The sequence below is a fragment of the Pithys albifrons genome, chromosome Z (genome assembly GCF_047495875.1).
Source record: "Pithys albifrons albifrons isolate INPA30051 chromosome Z, PitAlb_v1, whole genome shotgun sequence".
NCBI lineage: Eukaryota > Metazoa > Chordata > Aves > Passeriformes > Thamnophilidae > Pithys > Pithys albifrons.
Genome location: NC_092497.1, coordinates 66,582,068 through 66,603,369, shown reverse-complemented (window position 1 = coordinate 66,603,369; position 21,302 = coordinate 66,582,068). Strand labels below are relative to the sequence as shown.

Sequence of the window (21,302 nt, the reverse complement as noted above, 5' to 3'; positions counted from 1 at the left end):
AAGGAGTATCGATCTTTGGATATCACTGTTTTTGAAGGTACAAATAAAACTGACTGGCCCATTCATAAAAATAGGTTCATCAAATGCAAAAGGTAAAGTATGTAAATCTTAATATGTTTTGGGTGCCTTAGAATTCAGTTGTCCCTTGCCAAGCAAGTTCTGGCTAACATCTCCACAATTTTTTCAGGTAAGGAAAATGTGCATATTGGGTTCTCACTAAGTAAGAGAGAGAGTTTAAATGTGGTGTTTAAATATGAAAAAACAGGTAGGAGAACCGAACCTTTGTTATTTTTTGACCTAAACGGCAAACTAATACTCCTAAGTATCAGTGGAAATATAACAAGGTCTGAGCTCAAAGATATTGGTAATATACATTGTTTCTTTTTTTCCAGCAGTGTTTGCAAAAAATTTTCATGTTAAAGCAGTAATGAAGACTTCTGTTTTACTGTCCTGGGAAATTCCAGAAAACTACAATTCAGCCTTGCCTTTCAAGGTAAGTTACTTTCCATTTTCTCATTTTTTCCAAGAGAAATAAAAGACTAGAGAATGTCCTTCACCTATCTGAGTAGCTTGCTGAATATGGGGAATTTTTTTGGTATCTATTAGGTTCTGTTTAAGATTGCATACTAATTTAACATTGCTGTTAAATTCAGTCATTTAGCACCATGCATTTTCCACTGTTGTGGCAGTGTTTCCAAGTCAGGCTCATACTGGTTAATATGCATGATAAGAACATCTTGCTAATTTGTAGTTCATTGCTACAATATTTTATATAAAACAGTGAAAGAAAATAATGCTTTCTTTTCCTTTTTGTTTTACTTATTTCTTTAGTGACTGCAATTGAATACCATTTTGGTTTTTGTCTCCTTATATTTGCAACACATTTTTGCTTTACCACTCTTACTCCCTTAACTGCAGCATTAGACAGATATAAAGACTCTGTGTAACCTGCAGTCTGCCTGGAATTTCATCCGCATCATTCTTAATGTCTTGTGTATTTTATGATGTAAATGTTGCAAGCAGTTTTCTAAATAAGGCATGTAAATGAAAAAGTCAAGGTACCTTTAACAAGAGTGCTTTGCTATAAGTTCTGGGTTCAAGCAAAGATACTTATTTTGAAAAACCAAAGTTGGACTTTAGGAGTGCTTACATTGCTTTAGATTAATGTAGTTCTTTTCCCTCCCCCGCCCTCCCCACCCCGCAAAAGTGAGAAATTTGAGTAGTGAATTCAGTGTTATTTTAGAGCCTAAAATGGCCAGTAACTTTAATTTTGAACTTATACTAGATTCATTCCTGAATTCAGTATGACAGTATCATTTGCCTTCTCTTAGTAATGAAAACCACCTTCATTTTTGCATATTAATATAGATCCTCTATGATGATGGGAAAATGGAGGTTGATGGACGTGCTACTCAAAAGCTGATCACTAACTTGAAGCCAGAGACTTCATACTCATTTGTGCTGACAAACAGAGGGAATAGTGCTGGGGGTCTTCAGCACAGAGTGACAGCAAAGACTGCGCCAGATGTGCTTCGGACAAAGCCAGTCTTCATTGGAAAGACCAACTTAGATGGCATGATAACTGTGGAACTTCCAGAAGTACCTTCAAATGAGAATATAAAGTGAGTGAATGAATTACATACTATTGCTTTTATCTCCAAAAGAAACTTTTCATGATGGACCAAGACTATATTCTTAATAATGGTGTAGAAAGTACAATACTCTGAGGTAGTATTTGAACTAATACATGGGTAATACTTGATTATAGTAAACTTGGAAGTGCTGTTCACTCTCTCAAGGGACAAGAGGCCTTACTGAGGGATATAAATAGGTTGAAGCACTGGGCAATCATCAGTGGCGTGAATTGTAACAGAAACAAATGCTACATTCTGTTGTAAAGGTCCTTGAGTGCATCCAGCAAAGGGCAACAAAGCTGGTGGAAGGACTCAAAAAATACCATGTCCTGTGAGGAGCTGCTAAAGACTTTTGGCTTGTCTAGTTTGGATCAAAGAAGGTTGAGGGCTCATCCTTGCTTCCTGAGAAAGAGAAGTAGAGAGAGAGACGCTGATCTCCCATAGGGCATGAGGCAATGCCTCAGAGCTGCATGTCAGGGGAGGTTCAGATGGCAATTAGAAAGCATTTATTTACTGAGACAGTTTTTAAACACTAGAATAGGCTTCCTGCTAAGGTGATCAATGTCCCAGGCATGTCAGTGTTTAAGAGGCATATGGACAATGCCCTCAATAATTTTTTTGACTTTTGGTCAGCCATGAAGTGGTCAGGTAGTAGGACTGAAAATCATTATAGGTCACTTCCAACTAGATCTACTCACTAAGTTTGTCATGTACCCAGATATGTAAAACCTGTTTGGAGAATATAGATTTTTCTGAAACTACATCTATGTTTCATCAGTGATTGCAAAATGAGGGATGCAGAAAAACAGTTATAGATTGAACAATATATCCTCTTAAAAAGAATGAATGACCCATAAATAAGTAACTACCCTGCTGTAGCTCCTTGAAGTACTCAGACTTAGTCATTCCTGAATGACTCCATTATGTGGAGTTTTAAAGAATAGCTGCTGCACTTATATTAATTCACAATGTTTAATTGTGAAGTTTTTTTATCAAGAGAAAAATACCAGGCACTCTCCACTGGTCTCAGAAAGAAAACCAGAGATTTTGCTGAAAAAATAGGCAGTTTTCTAGTGGTTGCTTAGACTGGGGAAGGGGGGGGAGGGGGGGGGGGCGAACGAACAGTTGCCATGGAAATTTAAACAACAGAAATAGGACTAAAGGCCTGACGGCACATGGTCAGCCATTACATGGTTAGGGATTAGAAAGGTTAGACAATAAAGATTTGCCAGGAAAACACAAAGCATAGTACAATCAATATGTGTTATTGCTCTGCTTATAGTGATTCTTGTTGGTCTGTAAGGTTCCCATGTGTAATGTAAAGAAAATGGTGAGGAAAATAGCCAATCATTAAAGATTGTTTGGGATTCAACTTGTCCTCTCCCTGGTGGATTTTTGCTGACAGCTTTGTAGAAAGCTACCCCTCTTTTTCATTATGGATTGAGGATTTTGAGGCAGGTAAGGTCAAGAAATAAATGACTTTGAGACATTAAAAGGATGAAAAACTGAAAAATGTAGTCATTATCATTAGATTGAGTAAGATGCGGTCAGTAATAAATGCAGCTAAGGAAGACTGAAGATAGAATGAGTCAAAAAAGATTTATGAGGCAAAGCATTCACGGAGAGAAAATAATTGCAGAATAGCTGGTCAAACAGTAGCAGAATATAGCAGTGGAAAATGAGCCAATGCCCTTCCTTTTATGTACTGTAAGAAAATTATAGAGTCAAAGTGACATCATCAAAGGTACATTAAATTTACGGGGTCCAACTGCCGGTTTTGCAAATAATGTATTTTTGCCTTCTCTATCTGTTTTCTAAGAAGATTTGATTGAGTTGAGATAGTAAAACAAAACAACAAGGATTGACTTGACCCTTGGAGCAGACACTACAAATCAGCTACATACTGACCAGAAAAACCTGATCCAATGTTTGCTAGAATAAGTAAAATTATTCTACTGTACTCTTTGTATGGGAAGAACAATTTTATGTAGTAGTTATGCCAACATTTTTAGACTTATTACTCTATTGGTAGATTATGTGCTCAGGATTGTCTCTAGCTTATGATGAAGTACTGAGAAGTTTTCAATAATATTAATTACACAGAAGGTGAAAGAGGTCTTCAAAATATTCAATATATCAGGCAATATCCAAACAAACCGCTCACTTCTCCCCTTTCTCTCCTCCCCTCCCCATAAAGAAAACCCTAAAAAACAAACAAGGGTATAACAAAAGAAACAATAAAACTTGTTTTACAATAAATGTTACATCTTCTGGAGTTAGCTAGAAATCACAGAACTTGGTTGTCCTTCACAATTTGCAGCACTGTATATTGGTGTGAAAATTTTCATTTTTCTGCTTACAATTGATCTAGTTTTCTTTCAGCTTATAGTACTGTTTATGTGTTGAAAGTCTTAGTAGATATTCAAAGTTATGAGTAGCAGGTTTGGATGAAGGAAGTGAGAAGGAGTGTGAAAATAACATTTACCTGCTGAAGTTCCTTGATTGAAAAAACTGTATGAACACTGTTAATTTAAAACATAAAAAGAGGAAGAAGAAAAAAATTATACGTGAGGCTATTACGCAGTTCGTCCAGCTGATGTATCTTTGATGTTTGAAAGACATAAAGGGACGAGTTGTCAATTGGTTTTTGTCTTGATTCTTAGGCATCTGTTAAAGAAAAGGTATGTAAGTTGTACCTATTGTACACATGGAAAACTAAGTGTTCATTAGGATCTGTTATTCATGAAACCAAAGAATTTTTCATATACTTACTCAGGGATTTGGGTTCAACCAGACTTACTGGTTTTGTAGACGAACTTCAGTGTAAAAGATGATTTAATATTGTCACTGTAAGAATGCATGTGGCAGATTTCTTTAAAATACTGGAATACAGCAAATGAGCAGTACTTAAAAATCTATAGGCAACAGTTCTTTCCAGCATCTTCTGTTGGAATTTACACAGAAAACTTTCTCAAATTTCTTAACACAAGAATAATTGAATGTGTGCACCTACTATAGAAGCTAAAAATTCAAAGTTTGTTACATTTCTTTTATGGGAAGAAGTTGTAAGTAAGAAGACAATTAAAATGGATCAACGGCTTTCAGTGGTATGGAAAAAAGGTAGTTTATAGTTGATTTAGACTGAGATAGTCTTTAATCAATTTTATTGCAGCTCCTTTTCTGTAGACCCTTTTTTGTTAATTACTTAGGATTTTCAAGTGCATTGCATGAGTAAAATGAACAGTCAGTGCTGCAGAAGGTTGAATGGGCTATAAAAATAAGGCAGACTGGAAGAGGAGATGGTCCATGAAACGCTAAAATTGTCTTCCATAATGGAGATCCAGAAACACCTTCATAAGCTGTTGTTACTAGAAACAAAGAAAACCTCCTTCTTTCTCAATTCCATAGAATGGAGAGTGCTTGACTTTGACAAGTGTGTTTATCAAGAAGATGTATATATTATTCTATCCTGGATGTCCTCCTGTTGTAATTCTACTGCTTCTTGCCTCACACTAATGTGAAATTATGTATCTGCCTAGCATATATCCCGACTTTTTGAAATAAACAAGGAAAGTATCAGATCTCTATTATACTAGTCTCCATGGGTAGGGAGAAGGAACATAGTTTCAGGAAAACATTTCTGAGAAAAACTGATATATGTAATGTGCAAATCCTAGCTATAAAGAGAGCATAAATCAAGCTCTCTTGGCTATCACTGTGAACAGAATACATAAAGAGATAAGGCTGATGGTGATTGATACTCAAAAGCAAAGGGAGTATGAGTGAAGTATATGCCATGTTTTCTTTATTTTCTCTTTATCGTACTATTGGCATCAACAAACACATGATGTTAACCTACTGTTCTGATTATATATTATAATGGCGGAAGATGTGGTGGTAATTGAGATGTAAATATATGGTAATATCTTTCAATGTAGTAGCTTGGGGGTTTTTTTTGCAGTGTGATAGTAGCAGGGCACAAATATCCCATGGCTCTTGTATCTTCTGAAGGCATTTTAGAACATTGTAATTAAAGTTTATTATAAATATTTATATATTTGAGCAACAAGTCAGGTAATTGGTGCCATTTGTTTGTCAAATGTTTTACAATTGATGTTTTGAAGAGTGTGAATGTTTACAGCTGTGCTTGGAAGGCTGCAGTGACATATTAATGTGCAAAAGTTGACTCTCAACATGACATCATTCTCTGAAATTATTCTGAACAGATACCTACTCCACCAATTTATCTACTCCTTTTCCTTCAACTTCACTTTTCATCCAACTTTCATTTACAGAGGCTATTACATAGTTATTGTGCCTTTGAAGAGATCTCGTGGAAAGTTTATCAAACCATGGGAGAGTCCAGATGAAATGGAACTAGATGAGGTACTGTATGTGGGGTGTTTTTGTCTTCTCCTTTATTAAAGAAACAGTATTAGTTGTATGTGATTAACTCACCAGTTTAAACAGTTTTGGTTGTCAGGATAATTTAAATTTGAATCAGCCTGTGGGAACTGAAACAAAGGTTCAAATTACATAAGTGAGAAGACAGTAAAGACATTAAGTTGCAATAAAGCACAAAAAGTGTCTAATATTTGTTGACATTAATATTTTAGTCTTTTCCTATTTTAGAGTGATGCAAAAGTGCAGGAGGTGAAATGAGTTGTCAGCCAAAGCTTAATCACCAATGGTATGAACCCTAATAAAGGTCTAGTTCATTAGTAGGGTGTTTACTAAGTCTGTTAACAAATGCTGAATTGTAATTTGCACTGCAATTTAACATTTGACCTTTTGGTGGTGTTTTTTCCTGATTCTCATATACTGTAATACTTCTGATCAGAAGTAGCCTCCACTCTACCAACAGTTTATGCTCTGACAAATGAATGAGTGAATTAGGAAAGAGAAAAATTGTGTCTTCATTTGACGCTATAAATGACACTAACCCCAAGGGTGCAAGTTCTTTCATTTTAAATATAAGCCCAGTAATATTAGAAATCAATTCCATATGTTATTGATATAATAATAATTCCAGGAAGTATAGTGTCAGCATTCAGTCCTATGTTCCATTTTACTGAAGGACAGTATAGCTCTTACGAACTTGTCTGTCTTCTTTCAGTCTGTAAATTTGGAGTAATACTAATATTTATGATTTTAAAGCTCTTTTGAGTTCCCCATATGAAAGGCTTGTATAAAAGTCCTATGAGGAAAGGCTGAGGTAGCTGGGGTTGTTTAGCCTGGAGAAGAGGAGGCTCAGTGGAGACTTTATCAGTCTCTACAACTATCTAAAAGGATGTCGTAGCCAGGTGGGGATTGGTCTCTTCTCCCAGGCAACCAACAGTAGGACAAGAGGGCACGGGCTTAAGCTCTGGCAGGGGAGATCTAGGTTGGATATCAGGAAGAAGTTCTTTACAGAGAGAGTGGTCAGGTATTGGAACGGCCTGCCCAGGGAGGTGGTGGATTCTCCGACCCTGGAGGTTTTTAAGGTGAGACTGCACATGGCACTTAGTGCCATGATCTTGTAATCAAGGAGGGGTTGGATTAAGGTTGGACTTGATGATGTTGGAGGTCTCTTCCAACCCAACTGATTCTGTGATTCTTTGATTCTATGAAAATCAGGCAGTGGTATTATTATTACTAGAGTTGTATCTGACCAGGATTTCCACATACTGTGGTAATCTGTACCTGTAATATCTCTGCAATTCCATTTTTTTACCCCTGATTTAGTTATCTTTTGACTGGATTCCATCCATTTTTCCATTTTCTTTCGGTGGTTTTATGTACCAGAGATGCTTCACCATATGTTTTTCCATAATATAATTACTGTCAAGTGGTGATCATCTGCAAGCAACTGCCAAGGTTTTCTTTCTCTCCTGACATTGACAAAATGGACATAAATTTCAAAATTTCCACCAAAATGTAAGGAAATAAATCTCTTCCCTAAACCTGACCAACTGCTGTAGAAACCTTCAAAAATATAAACTGAGTTCTTTCAGTCTTTATCACAGCAACAGGCAAGTCCTTAATCCTGTGTATTTTCTTGATCAGGATCATGGTGATCATGGTGATCATCTCACTACATTGAATCACAGCAATGGCTTGCTTTGGTCTATTATCTTCTACCCTATTTTCTTCTACCCTTTTACCTTCTATCCAAGAAAGAATTTGGATTGCAAATGCCATCAGCTCATGATCATGGTCATAGGTAACATAAAATACAGTTAAATAGTAAAACTCTGACAGGAAAATCCATATAGTGATGGAAACTGATTTAATATTACCACCCACTCTTAACATACAAAGGCTGTAGTCGCATTCAGCAGCATTAACAGATTAAAGGATAAGTGCCAGATGACATTGAACTTTTTGGCAATTAAATTCTATAGTTCCTGCTGATTCCCATAACAAAGGGTCATTTTAATAATCCTGCAAGTTGTGGTGCATTAGTCTGTAGAACAGATTGATAAAGAGCTTTTATTAATTCAGAAATATTTCAGTCGGGATGGGTTGTTTCCCACTTCTACTGATAATTGAGACCACATCATAGAATTAATGGTGAAAGAAATAAGATACGCATTGACTGGAAAATGAAAATTATTTCTGATAAAGAACTAAACCCCTTGATACATCTTTTACAATTGCCACCAATATAAATAACAAGGCCTGAGTAGGGAAAAACATTAAAAGCAGGCAACAACTGTGTATCATACCAACTCATCAAGTTTCTATTATTTAAAAGACTATTTTGCTTCCAGCTTTAGAAAATATGTGCACAGTTTAATCAACTGTACCATTTCTGACAAGCATGTGATTGCAGTGCCACAATAAATGCATTTGGGAAAAAAACAACCAAACCAAATGAAAAGAACCTTGACCAAAAAAAAAAATCACGAAAAAATCCCCCATGACAAACCAAAACAAAAAACCAAAGTCATACCCCAAAACAAACAAAAACAAACCACAAAACAAACACCAAAAAGCAACAAACCTCCTTCCCCCCAAAAAAACCCACAAAGAAACAAACAAATACCACAAACCCCACACACACTACTCTCTGAGCAAATAGTTCCTGATGGTCAAGTGAAGATACTTGTGCATATTTATGGTTTTAGTACAATCTCAGATATGTGGCTAATATCAGAAACAGCTGGGAAATATATTTCCCAAAGAACTATGTTCTAAATACTTTGCTTAGATTGTCAAAAGAAAAGTATGTGCTAGTAACACATTTCTGGAAAGTTAACTCCAGTACATAACTCGCCAGGCCAGAAGACTCTCCAGCCTTATTTTAGTTACCTAATATTCTTGTTTTCTTGAACCTCAATTCTGAAAGAAACTAAGATAAATGCATAGTTTTAGAGCAGATTATGGACAAGATGTTATATATCTAAAAAAAATAGTTATTAGAGATAGGGTCCTTTTTTAACTTGAAATTTCATTTTATTCCCAAGATCATGAGATCTAGTGACTTTAAATAAATGTTTCATGCAAATAAATGAAATAGAAAAAGTAGGACTTTCTGTATTACCTAGTACAATTATTTTAAATTTGTAAGTAGTAAAACCTAACTAAAAGTCTGCATGTTCAGTCTTAAATGAATTCAGTAATTCTGTTGAAATCTGTGTATAAAGTAGATACATGAGCAAGTAAATATATCTGGCAACAACCCCATTTATACATGAAACGTGAATAAGGCCAGAGGTTCACCGGAGTTCCAATCAGTCATGTGTAGTCAATGTTACTGACAAAATTTTTATCTGCAGATAAACACACCTATGTTTAGGTGGCCTTTGGTGAGGAATAATCAGCTTTGAAAAAGTTTCACAAATTTTGTTTGACCCAGCTGATTAGCTCTTAGCATTCGGTGCTAAAACTCACTTGCTGATCACTGTAATACATACTTCAGCATTGCTTTTTCTTCAAATTATATGCATTTTCTGTTACTATTTCAAAGAGAAATAATCAAGATCAAACATTTTTCTTCCCCTCTCAATTCCACTCTAATTTTGATTGCACTACTCATGCAGTATTTCGACATTTTGAGTTACTTAAAATCTAAATTGTAAATATGGTATAATCTGGAAACATGATAAAGAATTTATTTGAGATAGCCATACAAGTAACTTTAAATTTCAGTGAAAATGGTAGCCAGAAATGAAAATACCAGTTATTTTCAGAGATGGCAAAAACTACGTACTAGTACTGCCGTATTTATGGTGCCTGATTTCCAGCTATACTTGAATATTTAGCTTTGTGTCTCAGCAGATTTCAGGATAGCCAGTGTACAGCACTCTGCATAGCTCTTATTATCCTTGTAAAACATGACTTCGTATAGAGACAAACTTTTCAGAGTGCTTCCCTCAGCAGATCTTATAAGGGCTGATCTAATGTGGAACAAACCTTGATGAGTCTCTGACTCATGTTCTGCATTTAGTAACTCTACCTGAGGCATAGGAAGCTACCAACAGATGTGAGAGTCACCTTCAATAAAGTAACTAAATAGAAATCTTTTGAATATTACAGTTCTCTACAGCACTCATTTTTATACGACACAAATTGACTCTAGCTGCTCATTAAACTGTTTAGGAAGAATGAAAGAGAAATATGGACTGCTGATTGCAATAGTGTCCTTGAGCAATGAATAATGATTTCTAGTCTCAGGTTATGGCCAGTTCTTTTTTTGCTCAAGGGATCCATTGTAGTGTACTAGCTTTTGTGCCTGGAAATTGATAGAGTTAAATGAATGTAAAATCTCAGCAACAGGGAACAGGCTCAACCTTAGAGCTGGAAAGCAGTTGGCTACATAGATCCTTGAAGGTGTAACCTCCAAATGTCCACATTGCTAAGGAAGTTTGGATCCAAGTGGTAACCCGTTGCTTACATGTCTGTAGCCTGTGTTTGAAATTCTGAAGTCAGTGAGAAGGGGTCTTAAAGTAATCAGTATTAAAAGTGTCTTTCTCAGTAGTAGAATTAACATTAGGTTGGCTTAAATGCATTGAAATCATCAGTTGTGTAGTTGCAAAATACAAGACCCCATGAGGGGAAGGCAAAAAGATGTGCTAGCTAAGCTGTGGCCCAACACTACAAAAGAGTCTGAATCAAGACAGAGCTTCCCTAATTATACGTGTTCTTTAAAATGAATGTATGTAGTTAAGATTGGATTTTAATACCTTTTTTTATTGATTTGTCTCCTCCTCCTAACAAAGTATTTTGTGCTAATACACTGTATTAGAAATACTTGTGTACTAAAAAAACTAAAACAACTGTGCGACCTTAGAAAAATTTGTGATTGAAATCTGAAACTACAGGGCATTGAATAAAGTTTCATAAATGAAAAATGAGGGGAAACAGAATGAAGCCTTAGAAGTCATCACTTACCACACATGAAAAGTTCATATTCCTTGTAATCAAATCAGATTAAATTTTGTGGAATGCCAGTATATCTAGAGTGATGAAAGGGATTGAAGAAGCATTTGTCTGATCTAGTAAATAATTAATTAATAGATTATACCAGCTGAGCTTAAGTTCCTTTATTGGTTAGCATGTTTTCCAAGTTTAAGCCTAGCATCTAATCTTGTCAAAAATGTGCTGATGTAAATTTTAGCTTTGTTTTTCAAAAGTGGTTGAGTCACTGTTCCTGGTGGTATTTAAAAAGTTGTGTAGTTGTGGTGATTATAGACAAGGTTAATGGTGGACTTGTCAGGGTTAGGTTAATGGCTGAACTCGACCTTAAAAGTCCTTTCCAACATAATTAATTCTATAATTCTATTCCATTACTACTTTAATATATATAAAATATATATGTGGTATGATATGTGTATATATATGTCCTCGAAGACAGTGTATTTATTCCTTTCCCTCCCCACCTCCTCCCCTGCCCCAGATACAACAACCTGAAAATTGTGATGTGTTTGTGCTCTGGGCAGTGCAGTTGCCTCCTAATATCTTGGCTTAACAAGAAGGACAAGAAATTGTAAGATTTTGCAAGAATTGGTTTAGTGATACGGATATGTCCCATGAAATGTGGTTAAACTTATTTTCGTATTGCCTGATCATGCAATAAATTTTCTCATTACATTGTCAACAAGTTACATTAAAATTGTTAACAGTTATCTTTCTGTTCATGTTTCCTCTTTCTCTCTGCCTTTCCCCTCCCTTCATTCTAAAGCTGCTTAAGGAGATAGCTAGGAAACGCAGAAGCATTCGTCTTGGGAGGGAAGTTGAATTAAAGCCATATATTGCAGCTCACTTTGAAGTTCTTCCTACGGAATTCACTTTGGGGGATAAGAAGCATTATGGTGGATTTGAGAATAAGCAACTGCAGAGTGGTCAAGAATATGTCTTCTTTGTGTTGGCTGTAATGGAACACTCTGAATCTGTAAGTTAATTAATGTTTTCAATCTCAAAATTACCTTTCCACATTAATGAAAACATTTTTCAATGTTTCTTCCACTTTTCAAAAGCTTTTTTATTGTTTTTTTACATTATATGTCAGAGCATCTGTAAAGCGAGTGTTTCCATGCTTAGTGACAATTAATTCCTTAAACTTTTCTCTTCTGGTTGCAGTCCTGTGTGTTCCTTATGTATAAAAATGAAACCTAAGAATTACCTTTTATTAGCTATGTGGTGATCCTTTGCAAATTACATGCTCTGGTATTTGTGACCACGGACACAGCATCTGAGGCATGAAGGTCACAGCACCTTTTTTTTCTTAATGTATTTACAGTTCCTCTCTTGCCTTAATGTTACCGTTGAATAATGGTGTAGGATAGACAGGATTCTTGGAAAGATCCACAGAACCAGAGACATGCACAACTACCTTCTTTAGTTGCTCTCATTGCATAACAACTTTATCAGTAAATCGTTAGAAAGTTGGTAGACAATTCAATATGGAAAATTCCAGAAGTGAGGTAAATAATGAGCTCTCTTTACATAATTCATTTTGTAGTTATGTCTCTTTATGCATGAGTTAACCTACTGCATATATTAAAAAAATAGGCATAAATTGGACATTGAAAGAAGGTGCAATGCACATCAACATTTTAACATACAGTGTGTAATACAGTATCTTTCTAATTGGTAACTTAAACCTGACAGGTACATTTGCAGGATCAGCCACTGCACACTACACCACCAATACTCTGAATGTTAGTCAAATGTTTTCCAGTGTGTAACCTTGCAATTGTTTTCTTGGTGTCAATGGAATTTTCCTACTTAAAACACAATGAGGAAGTAGTTCCACTTTTTGAACACTTTCAGATAAATAACCTTGTTTGAAAGTAACGTAGGTGCCCTGTGGAAGCTCTAATATAAATCAAAAGTTCAATTTTTGCTTTTTGACATGGACTGCATAGACAGATAATTCTGCAAGTGTTGCATCACAAAGGATCAAACTGGAGAAGATAAACAGCTTTTGACCATAAAGTTAAATGTACATAAATCTTTATGACAGAAATTACCTGTAGTAAAACTGATCTTTTCCATATAAAGTATGGGTTTATGAGGTTTTTATTTGAATTAAGACATTAGTCATTTCATATAAATGACCTAAACTTGTTGCTTTCTTAGAGAGAAATCAGAATTAAAAATCAGGAAGAAACAGGTTTGACAATTGAAAAGGTTCATATGGCATAATCTGTCTAGGGTCCTGCTCCAGATGATTTCAGAAGTCATTATTAAACTTACAGTATGGTTAATAACTGGTTTAGCATGCCATCTGAAATGTTTATGTGATTGAGTAGCATGAGGTACCCACAGAGTGTGAATAGTTAAGGGTGAGTGAAATTCAACTTTCAATGCTTCAATGTATCCACTCTTACTTAATATAGCTGTTTTTCTTCTAGGACTGTAGATCCCAGTAGTGCAGGAGTTCAACTTGCAAGGGATGTTTTTCCTGGTATTCAAACACTGCATTTTACATAAGATTTCTTCAGAGAACAAAAAATTTCTCTGTTTATTGGTAGCATGGAGAATTCGGTTTAAAAGAGCATGGAAAGGTCGGAGTTTGTTTTAACTTCATAAAATGGAAGCTGAGAGTGCTTATGATTAAAATCTACAAATATGTTAAGCAGGTCCTTAAGAGGGAGAAAAAAATAAGATAAATTTGACACAATAATAAATGAGTTTAAATTAGTCCTTAATACAAGTATGTTGGAAATTAAAAGCAACAGTGTTGCCCTTAATATCCCTCTGTATCTTTTTCCAGGCATTTTTGCTGCCTGCTCCAAGGGAAGAGGCTAAATAAAAAGAGTTTCTTCCTGTAGCAATGGGATTCGTTCTATCTTTTGAGAATACTGAAGCTGGGAAATAAACTTCATTCAGCTAGGGTGTTTCAGGAATGGTACCTGAAGGTTGCCCAATTTCCAAACAATGACCAAGACTTAAAACATTGGAGTTTTTTAATGCCAAGTACTACTTTTAGTAAAAGACGGTAACACAACTGGAGATTGTTGGCATGGATGCTAGCTCCTTACCAGCTAGTGTAAGTGCCTCAGCTTTGCCCATCCTAATCTTGTCTCAAAACCAGACACTGTTGTAGCCCAGAGCCCAAAACAAGGCCAAATGAAGTGTAAAATAACATGTCTCCTTTGATAACACTTGTCCTGGCTTAGGGCATCTTTCAGACTACAGTTCAAACATGTAAATGGAAGCTAATCTCTTCTCCTCGTTATCTTACTATATCTTAGCTGACGTTCCTGATCTACTGCTGAATCAAGATTTTAAGTTCTTTGCAAGAGCTGTAGTTTAAATTCTAGTTTAGCACTGATGAAGACACTCCAGCAAAGACAAAATTTGTACAAGCGAGTTTCTGTTTCTGACATTACTGTAACATGGAGTTCTTTGAATTATCCAGTTTTAGCAGGCTGTCTCCTCAACCTGTCCTGTCTGTAATTTTAGCTCTGTACTCAACCATGAATCAAACATCTGAGGTCAGACCATGAAAAAAACCCAACTTTCTTATCACAGGTCTTGCCCTATGCCAGTTGCTTTACACCAGCCAGTAAAACAAAGATTTCAACAGTCCCTCTTGAATTCTAGTTTCATCCCTATAAAAGACTAAGTGTTTAGCTTCCTTTCATGTTCTGCAGTGACTTCTCCTGTTTTCCGTTCTTAAATTCAAGTTGTTTCCATCTTCTGTAATAATAAGAATACTCTATCAGTCAGTTTTTGACTGGTGAAAATGTACTGTACTATGGCCGTAAGAACCTTTCCTATAAACCTTCTACATTCAGTCACCTGTAGTTTTACCTCTAGTAGTCTCGTTCTGTTGGAAGTACCTTTACATATCGTTCAGAAAGAAACAGTTAAGCCAGTATGAAACTAAAACAAAAAAAATGAGTAACTGATGTGTTATATTTCTCAGTGTCATACAAGTTCATTTTCTTACTCTCTGCTTAAGTAGCAAATTGTTCTGGAAGGACTGTGTTACATCATTTTTCTGCAGCTCACTTCTAATATGTGGAACACAAAATAAAAATAGTAATAGCAATACACTATTCAGTTTGCAAGTTTATATGCTGCCTATTTTCAAGAAAAATAGCATTTCCACTTTGTTTTGTTCATTGCATCATCATCTTTCATCCATTTGCTATAGATCTTGGATAGTTAATATTTTAAATGCACTCCTTCATGATTAAGTAAGAATTATTTTTATTTCTCTAGACCATGTATGCAACCAGCCCATATTCTGATCCCGTTGTGTCAATGGATCTTGATCCCCAGCCAATAACAGATGAGGAAGAAGGTTTGATTTGGGTTGTTGGACCAGTTCTTGCAGTGGTGTTTATCATCTGTATTGTTATTGCTATACTTCTTTATAAAAGGTATGTTTACCTTTTAGTTTTCTTACTAGGGACATAACTTCCAGACATGTTTGTCATTTTGTAATGCTGTTCCATACTCTATTTTTGTGCTACCATGGTAACTGTCATTGCTTTGGGATATTTCAATATTTATTAATGGTTTCCAGAATACTGCAGAAATTTTGACTGAAAGTTTCCAATAATTACAGGTATGCGGGTACATTTTTCTGCTGTGGCATATTAACACTTCTGCATTTAATTTTTTTCCAATTTGCATACATTTGTATGCAAAGAAAATAAATATGTGCTGCATATAAATATGTATGGAATTTGCACATTTGACTTTTTAAAACTTGTTTTTAGGTGCATAATAGTAATACATTAGAGGTTACATTCAGATTGATGTTAAACAGGATTCTTATCTCCACTCAAGTAATTTTTTATTTTTGACAGTGGGCCTCAATTTAGCAGTGTATATGAAAACTCTGAACTGAGAGATTAAAGGGACATTAAATAGCTGCTTTCTATTAGTCTTGCAATGAGATCAAGTTTCACTTATTTTTTTTACTGTCTGTGACACAGTCATAGCATTGCTATTACACAAAGGACTACCGTCTGCCTTACAACACATACACTGCAAACTGTGTGTAATGCCATAATTTATATGTGGTAGCCTTTTACAATGTGAATGAGTCCACAGGGTTCAAGATACTAAATCAAAACCAAAGAATCAAACCCAAAAAGTTTATTTTGATGTTTAGATTTTGTTTCTAATACATTTTTTAAATATATTGATATGACTGGAGAGTACTATAAAAGTGCTGTAAACTTCTGGGGAGTTGGTGCACTAGAAATAATTTCGTTATATGGAGTATGTCTTCTAAAATTACCAGCTATGATGCTATCACTGAACATAAATATTTAAATCCAGATAGCCTGCATGCTCTTCCCACTCTTAAGTGTCTCCTGTCAAACCCCTCTGAAGCTGCATATAGAGAACTGGCTCCAGGTTTTGGAAGGAATTCTCTGTTCAGCATAAATAACCACTCCAGAGTTAACTTGAGCTTTGGATTCCAAATAGACACATATTTATGAATGTTTTTAGGGCTGTAATCATACAGCAGCATAACACATGGTCTGTTGCTTTCAAATACTGTGTCTCCTGGACATTTCTATTAGAGCATAGCGTCTCAGCCCATCTAATTGGTTAGCAACTAGTGTGTCTGTCTGTCACTTCAAAAACCAGTCATAGCTATGTGAAATACTCCTTTCTTCCGATTATTTTGAAGTATTAAAAGTAAATCCTCTCCCAGTCTACAAAAAAATGCAAACAATAGCATATAAATCAGATATGCATGCAACTGCTTCTGGAAAAACTATTTATATTTATGGAACCATAGTACCAATCTTAAAGTCTATTACCAAAAAATAGTAGGCATATTCCATGTATAAGCAGGTAAAATTTGCTCGTCAGTAGTGTGAAGAGATTGTCATTCACTGAAAATGGAGGACATACTTTCCATCTGTTATTTACTATTGGTACTAGAATTGTTCGGGCAAATGCCCATATGTATTTATTTATTTTTCTATTTTCAGCTATTTAATTTGTTAAACTGCACTGATTTGGCAAATTACCTCTGAAAAATTATGACTGCAGTTTTAGCAGTCTGTGATCCTCTATGAACTTTTAATTTCTGTAAACAAGTAATATATAATTGAATATTTTTTTCAAGACTATTCAACGTGGATGCAGGCTAACTGCTTGATTTTGATAGACTTACTGACTGTTGAAGAGCAACAATTAGACAAGACAGTAGGGATCTTTAGCATACTGTTTTGAGAAAGCAGTGAAAATTAATCTCTGATTTAAATGGTTTTACTGTGGCTACAGGAATTGGATGGAAAAATATGCAAAAAACTCCAGGTAAAAAAGAAATTTTCAAGGATACAGGAAATTTTACAGTATATTTCTGAAATATACTGGGGTATAAGTGAAACAAATATGGTAGTGAGAAAAAACAAAAGATAGAGAACATCAGTCTAATACATGAACTTACATGCAGAAAAGTATTAAGAAGAAGATGTTGAAAGATGTGCAGTGGAAAGAGGTCAACCAAGAAATGACCGAGTCTTTTGAAGTGCAGATGGTAGTAATTCAAATAAAAGTCAACTGCGCTTAATTCTCATTTTCCACAGAAGCCTTTATGAACAGACTTGGACCACTAGGTTCATGATTTACAATACTACTTTTACATTTTAATTTCAGTTGTAGAGAAAGGATGAGTGCAGTTTATAAAAGAATGATTTTAGGTGGAGAAGTCTTATCCTTCTTTAAACACACTCTAGTGAGATAGTGTGGATGAGTTGTGTGGGTTGGTTTGAAGTATATTTAACAATACCAAAGACTTCTTTATTGTTTCTTGCTAAGTTATATCAAGGTTATTGCTTCTGCATTTACTCTTAAAATATGAAAGCAAAGATATTTCATAAAAAGTTTTTTGGAACATATATTAGGATATAACTAAAAGTTCATTGCAGCCTAGTAATTAAGAGTAAATAGTGAAAACACTGCAGTGTACCGTTTCTTGTCATTGTGTATAGTAGCAATATAATAGCCATTTTTTCCTGAGTTACAGCTGAACATGTCTTGGCAAATGGAACTGACTTGGCCAGTAACCAGTTTAGTGTTCTCTGTCCTTGCAGCAGTGAAACCACCCTGCAGTCACAGGGAAGGGAGACACTTATTTTTGAGCACGTCTTTCCATCTGTTGGACTGAAATACAAAAAATTAAATTCCGAGATGCACGTAAATTAACTAAATCTCACTTCCTTTTCTGTCATTTTCCTTTGCTCATTCAAACACGGAGTATATTACACTTCGTAGTAAGATTTATAACCAAAATTTCAAAGAAAGGCAAACACATTGCTAGAGTGTGCATAACCTAGAAGAAATGCCTAACCATTATGATGGCTGATTGAGCCACAGTTTATATTTCAAGTTGGTTTTGATAAACCATTACCTTTCTGCAACCTACAGTTTAGGCAAATCTTCAGTGAATCCTTTCAACTGACTTTGAAGTGTGTGATAGATATTCAATTACACAGGATTTGGGTGATTAGGAACCCAGTTAGTGAGTGTTAAAGAGCTCTACAAATTATCTCAGACAAACTAGAAAGAAGAGTGCCTATCCCTATGAAGCATCCTGTAATCTGATTTTGGGTATATTTTTTCTTTGAACATGTGAATTTATATGGCTATTTTCCCTAATTTCTAAGAAATTTCAAATTCTCTAATCTCAATCTTTCACTGATGAAGAGCAAAATGTTCTTCATTCTAGATCTTTTCATTTGTGACATAGAGAAGTTAAAGCTGTCTTGACAAACTGTTTTTTTGCTTTTATGAAGTGCAGCTTTTTGATTTGGTTAAGACTAGAGCCTGAGCTTGAATCTTTTGAACATAGTGAGCTTCGGCACTCTGAATCACAGCATCATAGAATCATAGAATAGTTTGGGTTGGAAGCGACCTTTAAAGGTCATCTAGTCCAATCCCCTGCAGTGAGCATCTTCAGCTAGGTCAGGTGGCTCAGAGTCCTGTCCAACAAGGCTTTGAATTTATGCAGAAATGAGGCATACACCACCTGTAGTAGTTTCATCTTGACTGAACCCCTGGTGCCTACCCAGCCACTCTAACCCTCCTCCTGCCAGCCAGACAGGAAAAAAGTAAGGGGAGGGGAGGGAAGGGGCAGGGAAAAGAAAGAGAAAAAAAAAATAATACAAACCATGGGTATGTTGTAGGCAATTTATACTAATGGAGAAAGAAGGAAAATTAATACAGTGTACACGTACATAAAGCAGAAGTAAACATCAATCTCTACCTCCCTTTAGCAGCGATGGATAGCCACCCCTCTGAGGAGTGGTACTCCAGCATGGCAACAGTAGCCATTACTGAGAGAGAGAATGCCCCTCTTGCCATTCCTTTTATATCTGGATTGACATCATATGGTATGGAATATTTCTTTGGTCAGTGTAGGTCAGCTGGCCTAACCTATGTCCCCTCTCGGGATCTCAGCTAAACCCACTACACCACCTCTCCAGGCAATCTGTGCCAGTATTTCACCACTGCGATCATAAAGAATTTCTTCCTTCTAGCTAGTCTGAATCTATCCTCTTTCAGTTTAAAACCATTACCCCTTGTCCTGTCATTACAGGCACTCCTAAATAGGCTGTCCTCATCTTCCTTATAAACACCCTTTAAGTACTGGAAGGCTTGCAATAAGGTCTCTCCAAAGCCGCCTTCTCTCCAGGCTGAACAATCCCAGCCCTCTCAGCCCTTCCTCGCAGAGAAGTGTTCCGTCCCTCTGATAGTTCTGGGACCCTTCTCTGGACTCACTCCAGCAGGTACTTGTCTTTTCAGTAATGATGACCCCAAAGCTGGGTGCAGCACTCCAGATAGCATCTCACCAATGTGAAGTAGCGGAGCACAATCATCTCCCTTGACCTGCTGGTCACCTGCTGAAGCTTGAGCTATGTTTGACTTAGAAGTTAAATGTGCTTCTAAGGGAAAGAAATCCTAGATATTAAAAAAGCCACAGAAATGAAAATCAGGGAATCCTAAGTGATGATGAAGAATTCTAAAGATTTTTTCATAACATGTATGTAATCTGGTCATTGCAGACCACAAGCTATGAAAATTTTATAGAACGTGCGTTTATTATGATCAACACACAGACAGAAAGATAAAACACTTACAGTGTGTGTGTAGTGTTGCCTGTGAAAGTCTGTGAAAAAAGACTCCAAGCCAATTTTAGTAGGAGATAAGCGAGCAGTGGCTTTAATGAGCACTCAGGCTTGGCCAGGAATACATTGGCATGCATCCCCAGACTCTAATTTCCATGGTTTTTATAATGCTGTCTATCCAATCGTTACTTTGCACATGTCTCAGTCCAGCCCTGTCCTGCCCCAGTCCCAACCCCTCTGATTTGAGGCTGAGGGAGGCTTTGGACCCCTTGTTCCTCACCTTCATCTTCCTCAACACATGTAGGACTCCTGGAGCTTTTCCAGTGTTCTGGCTTCTGGGTCACCCTGCCCCTGTTTATGTCTCCTGTGGCAAGCCTTCTGAGATTCTTCAGCCTTTTACCTTGTAAGCAAGAGTAAATAGCTTAAAGAATTTGAGCTATTGATATGTGGTAGAAGTTACATTGAACTTAAGCTGCTAGAAATATTAACACACTAAATTTCCCTTTGCTAGAGCTACAGTATTCTTAAAGTCTATGAAATGTAAAAACAAAAAAATCAAAAAAAACCTCGGCATCAGCAGACTAGGATGTGTTGGTGGGCGATAAGTTATTTTCCCTGTTAACCTGATATTTATCACTACAGATCTATGCAGATCACTTTAGTACATGGCATTCTTTCTAAATCTAAAAAGGTGTGTCATACTTTACTGGAAAAAAAAGCTATGCTTACCTTACTTTCTGGGTTTCTGTTACTTTTTTGTGTTATTACCTGCTTTTGTAAAACAGTTTTAAAGTTTTCATTTCTTTTTATTCTTTTTTTAAATTTAGTACAAGCCTTATGTGTCTCATGAATTTAACCTTGTTCTTCACTTGCTCTTCTCTCCCTTCTGCCTTTCTCTCCTTCCCATTCTACTCTGCCCTTTCACTTTCATTTTTCCTCTCCTCCCTCCTCTCATCTCTCTTCCACCTAGAATGTAAGAGTAAGATGTAATTTTTCAATGCAATGTTAACATTACTTTGATGGGTAAAATTAAATTCGCTTTCTCTATTATCTCAATGGCTTAAATTTGAAGTCTCATTTCTTTGCAGGTAGCATCTAAGAAAGGTGTATTTTTCAGCAGAAAATTTGCTTT

The 21,302-nt window shown here is 35.9% G+C and overlaps 1 protein-coding gene across 18 annotated transcripts in view; it reads left to right on the top strand.

Annotated features, from left to right (window-relative positions):
- Positions 1–21,302, top strand: part of PTPRD (protein tyrosine phosphatase receptor type D) — a 368,346-nt gene that overhangs the window by 259,992 nt on the left and 87,052 nt on the right. For 15 of the 18 annotated variants that reach the window (XM_071579825.1, XM_071579819.1, XM_071579818.1 and 12 more), the window contains 5 exons: positions 396–493; positions 1,369–1,622; positions 5,930–6,020; positions 11,800–12,009; positions 15,294–15,454. In XM_071579825.1, the coding sequence (XP_071435926.1) occupies positions 396–493; positions 1,369–1,622; positions 5,930–6,020; positions 11,800–12,009; positions 15,294–15,454 (814 nt within the window). Of the gene's footprint in view, positions 1–392; positions 494–1,368; positions 1,623–5,929; positions 6,021–11,799; positions 12,010–15,293; positions 15,455–21,302 lie in introns of all 18 variants that reach the window. The other 3 variants (XM_071579812.1, XM_071579815.1, XM_071579809.1) reach the window with 1 other exon arrangement.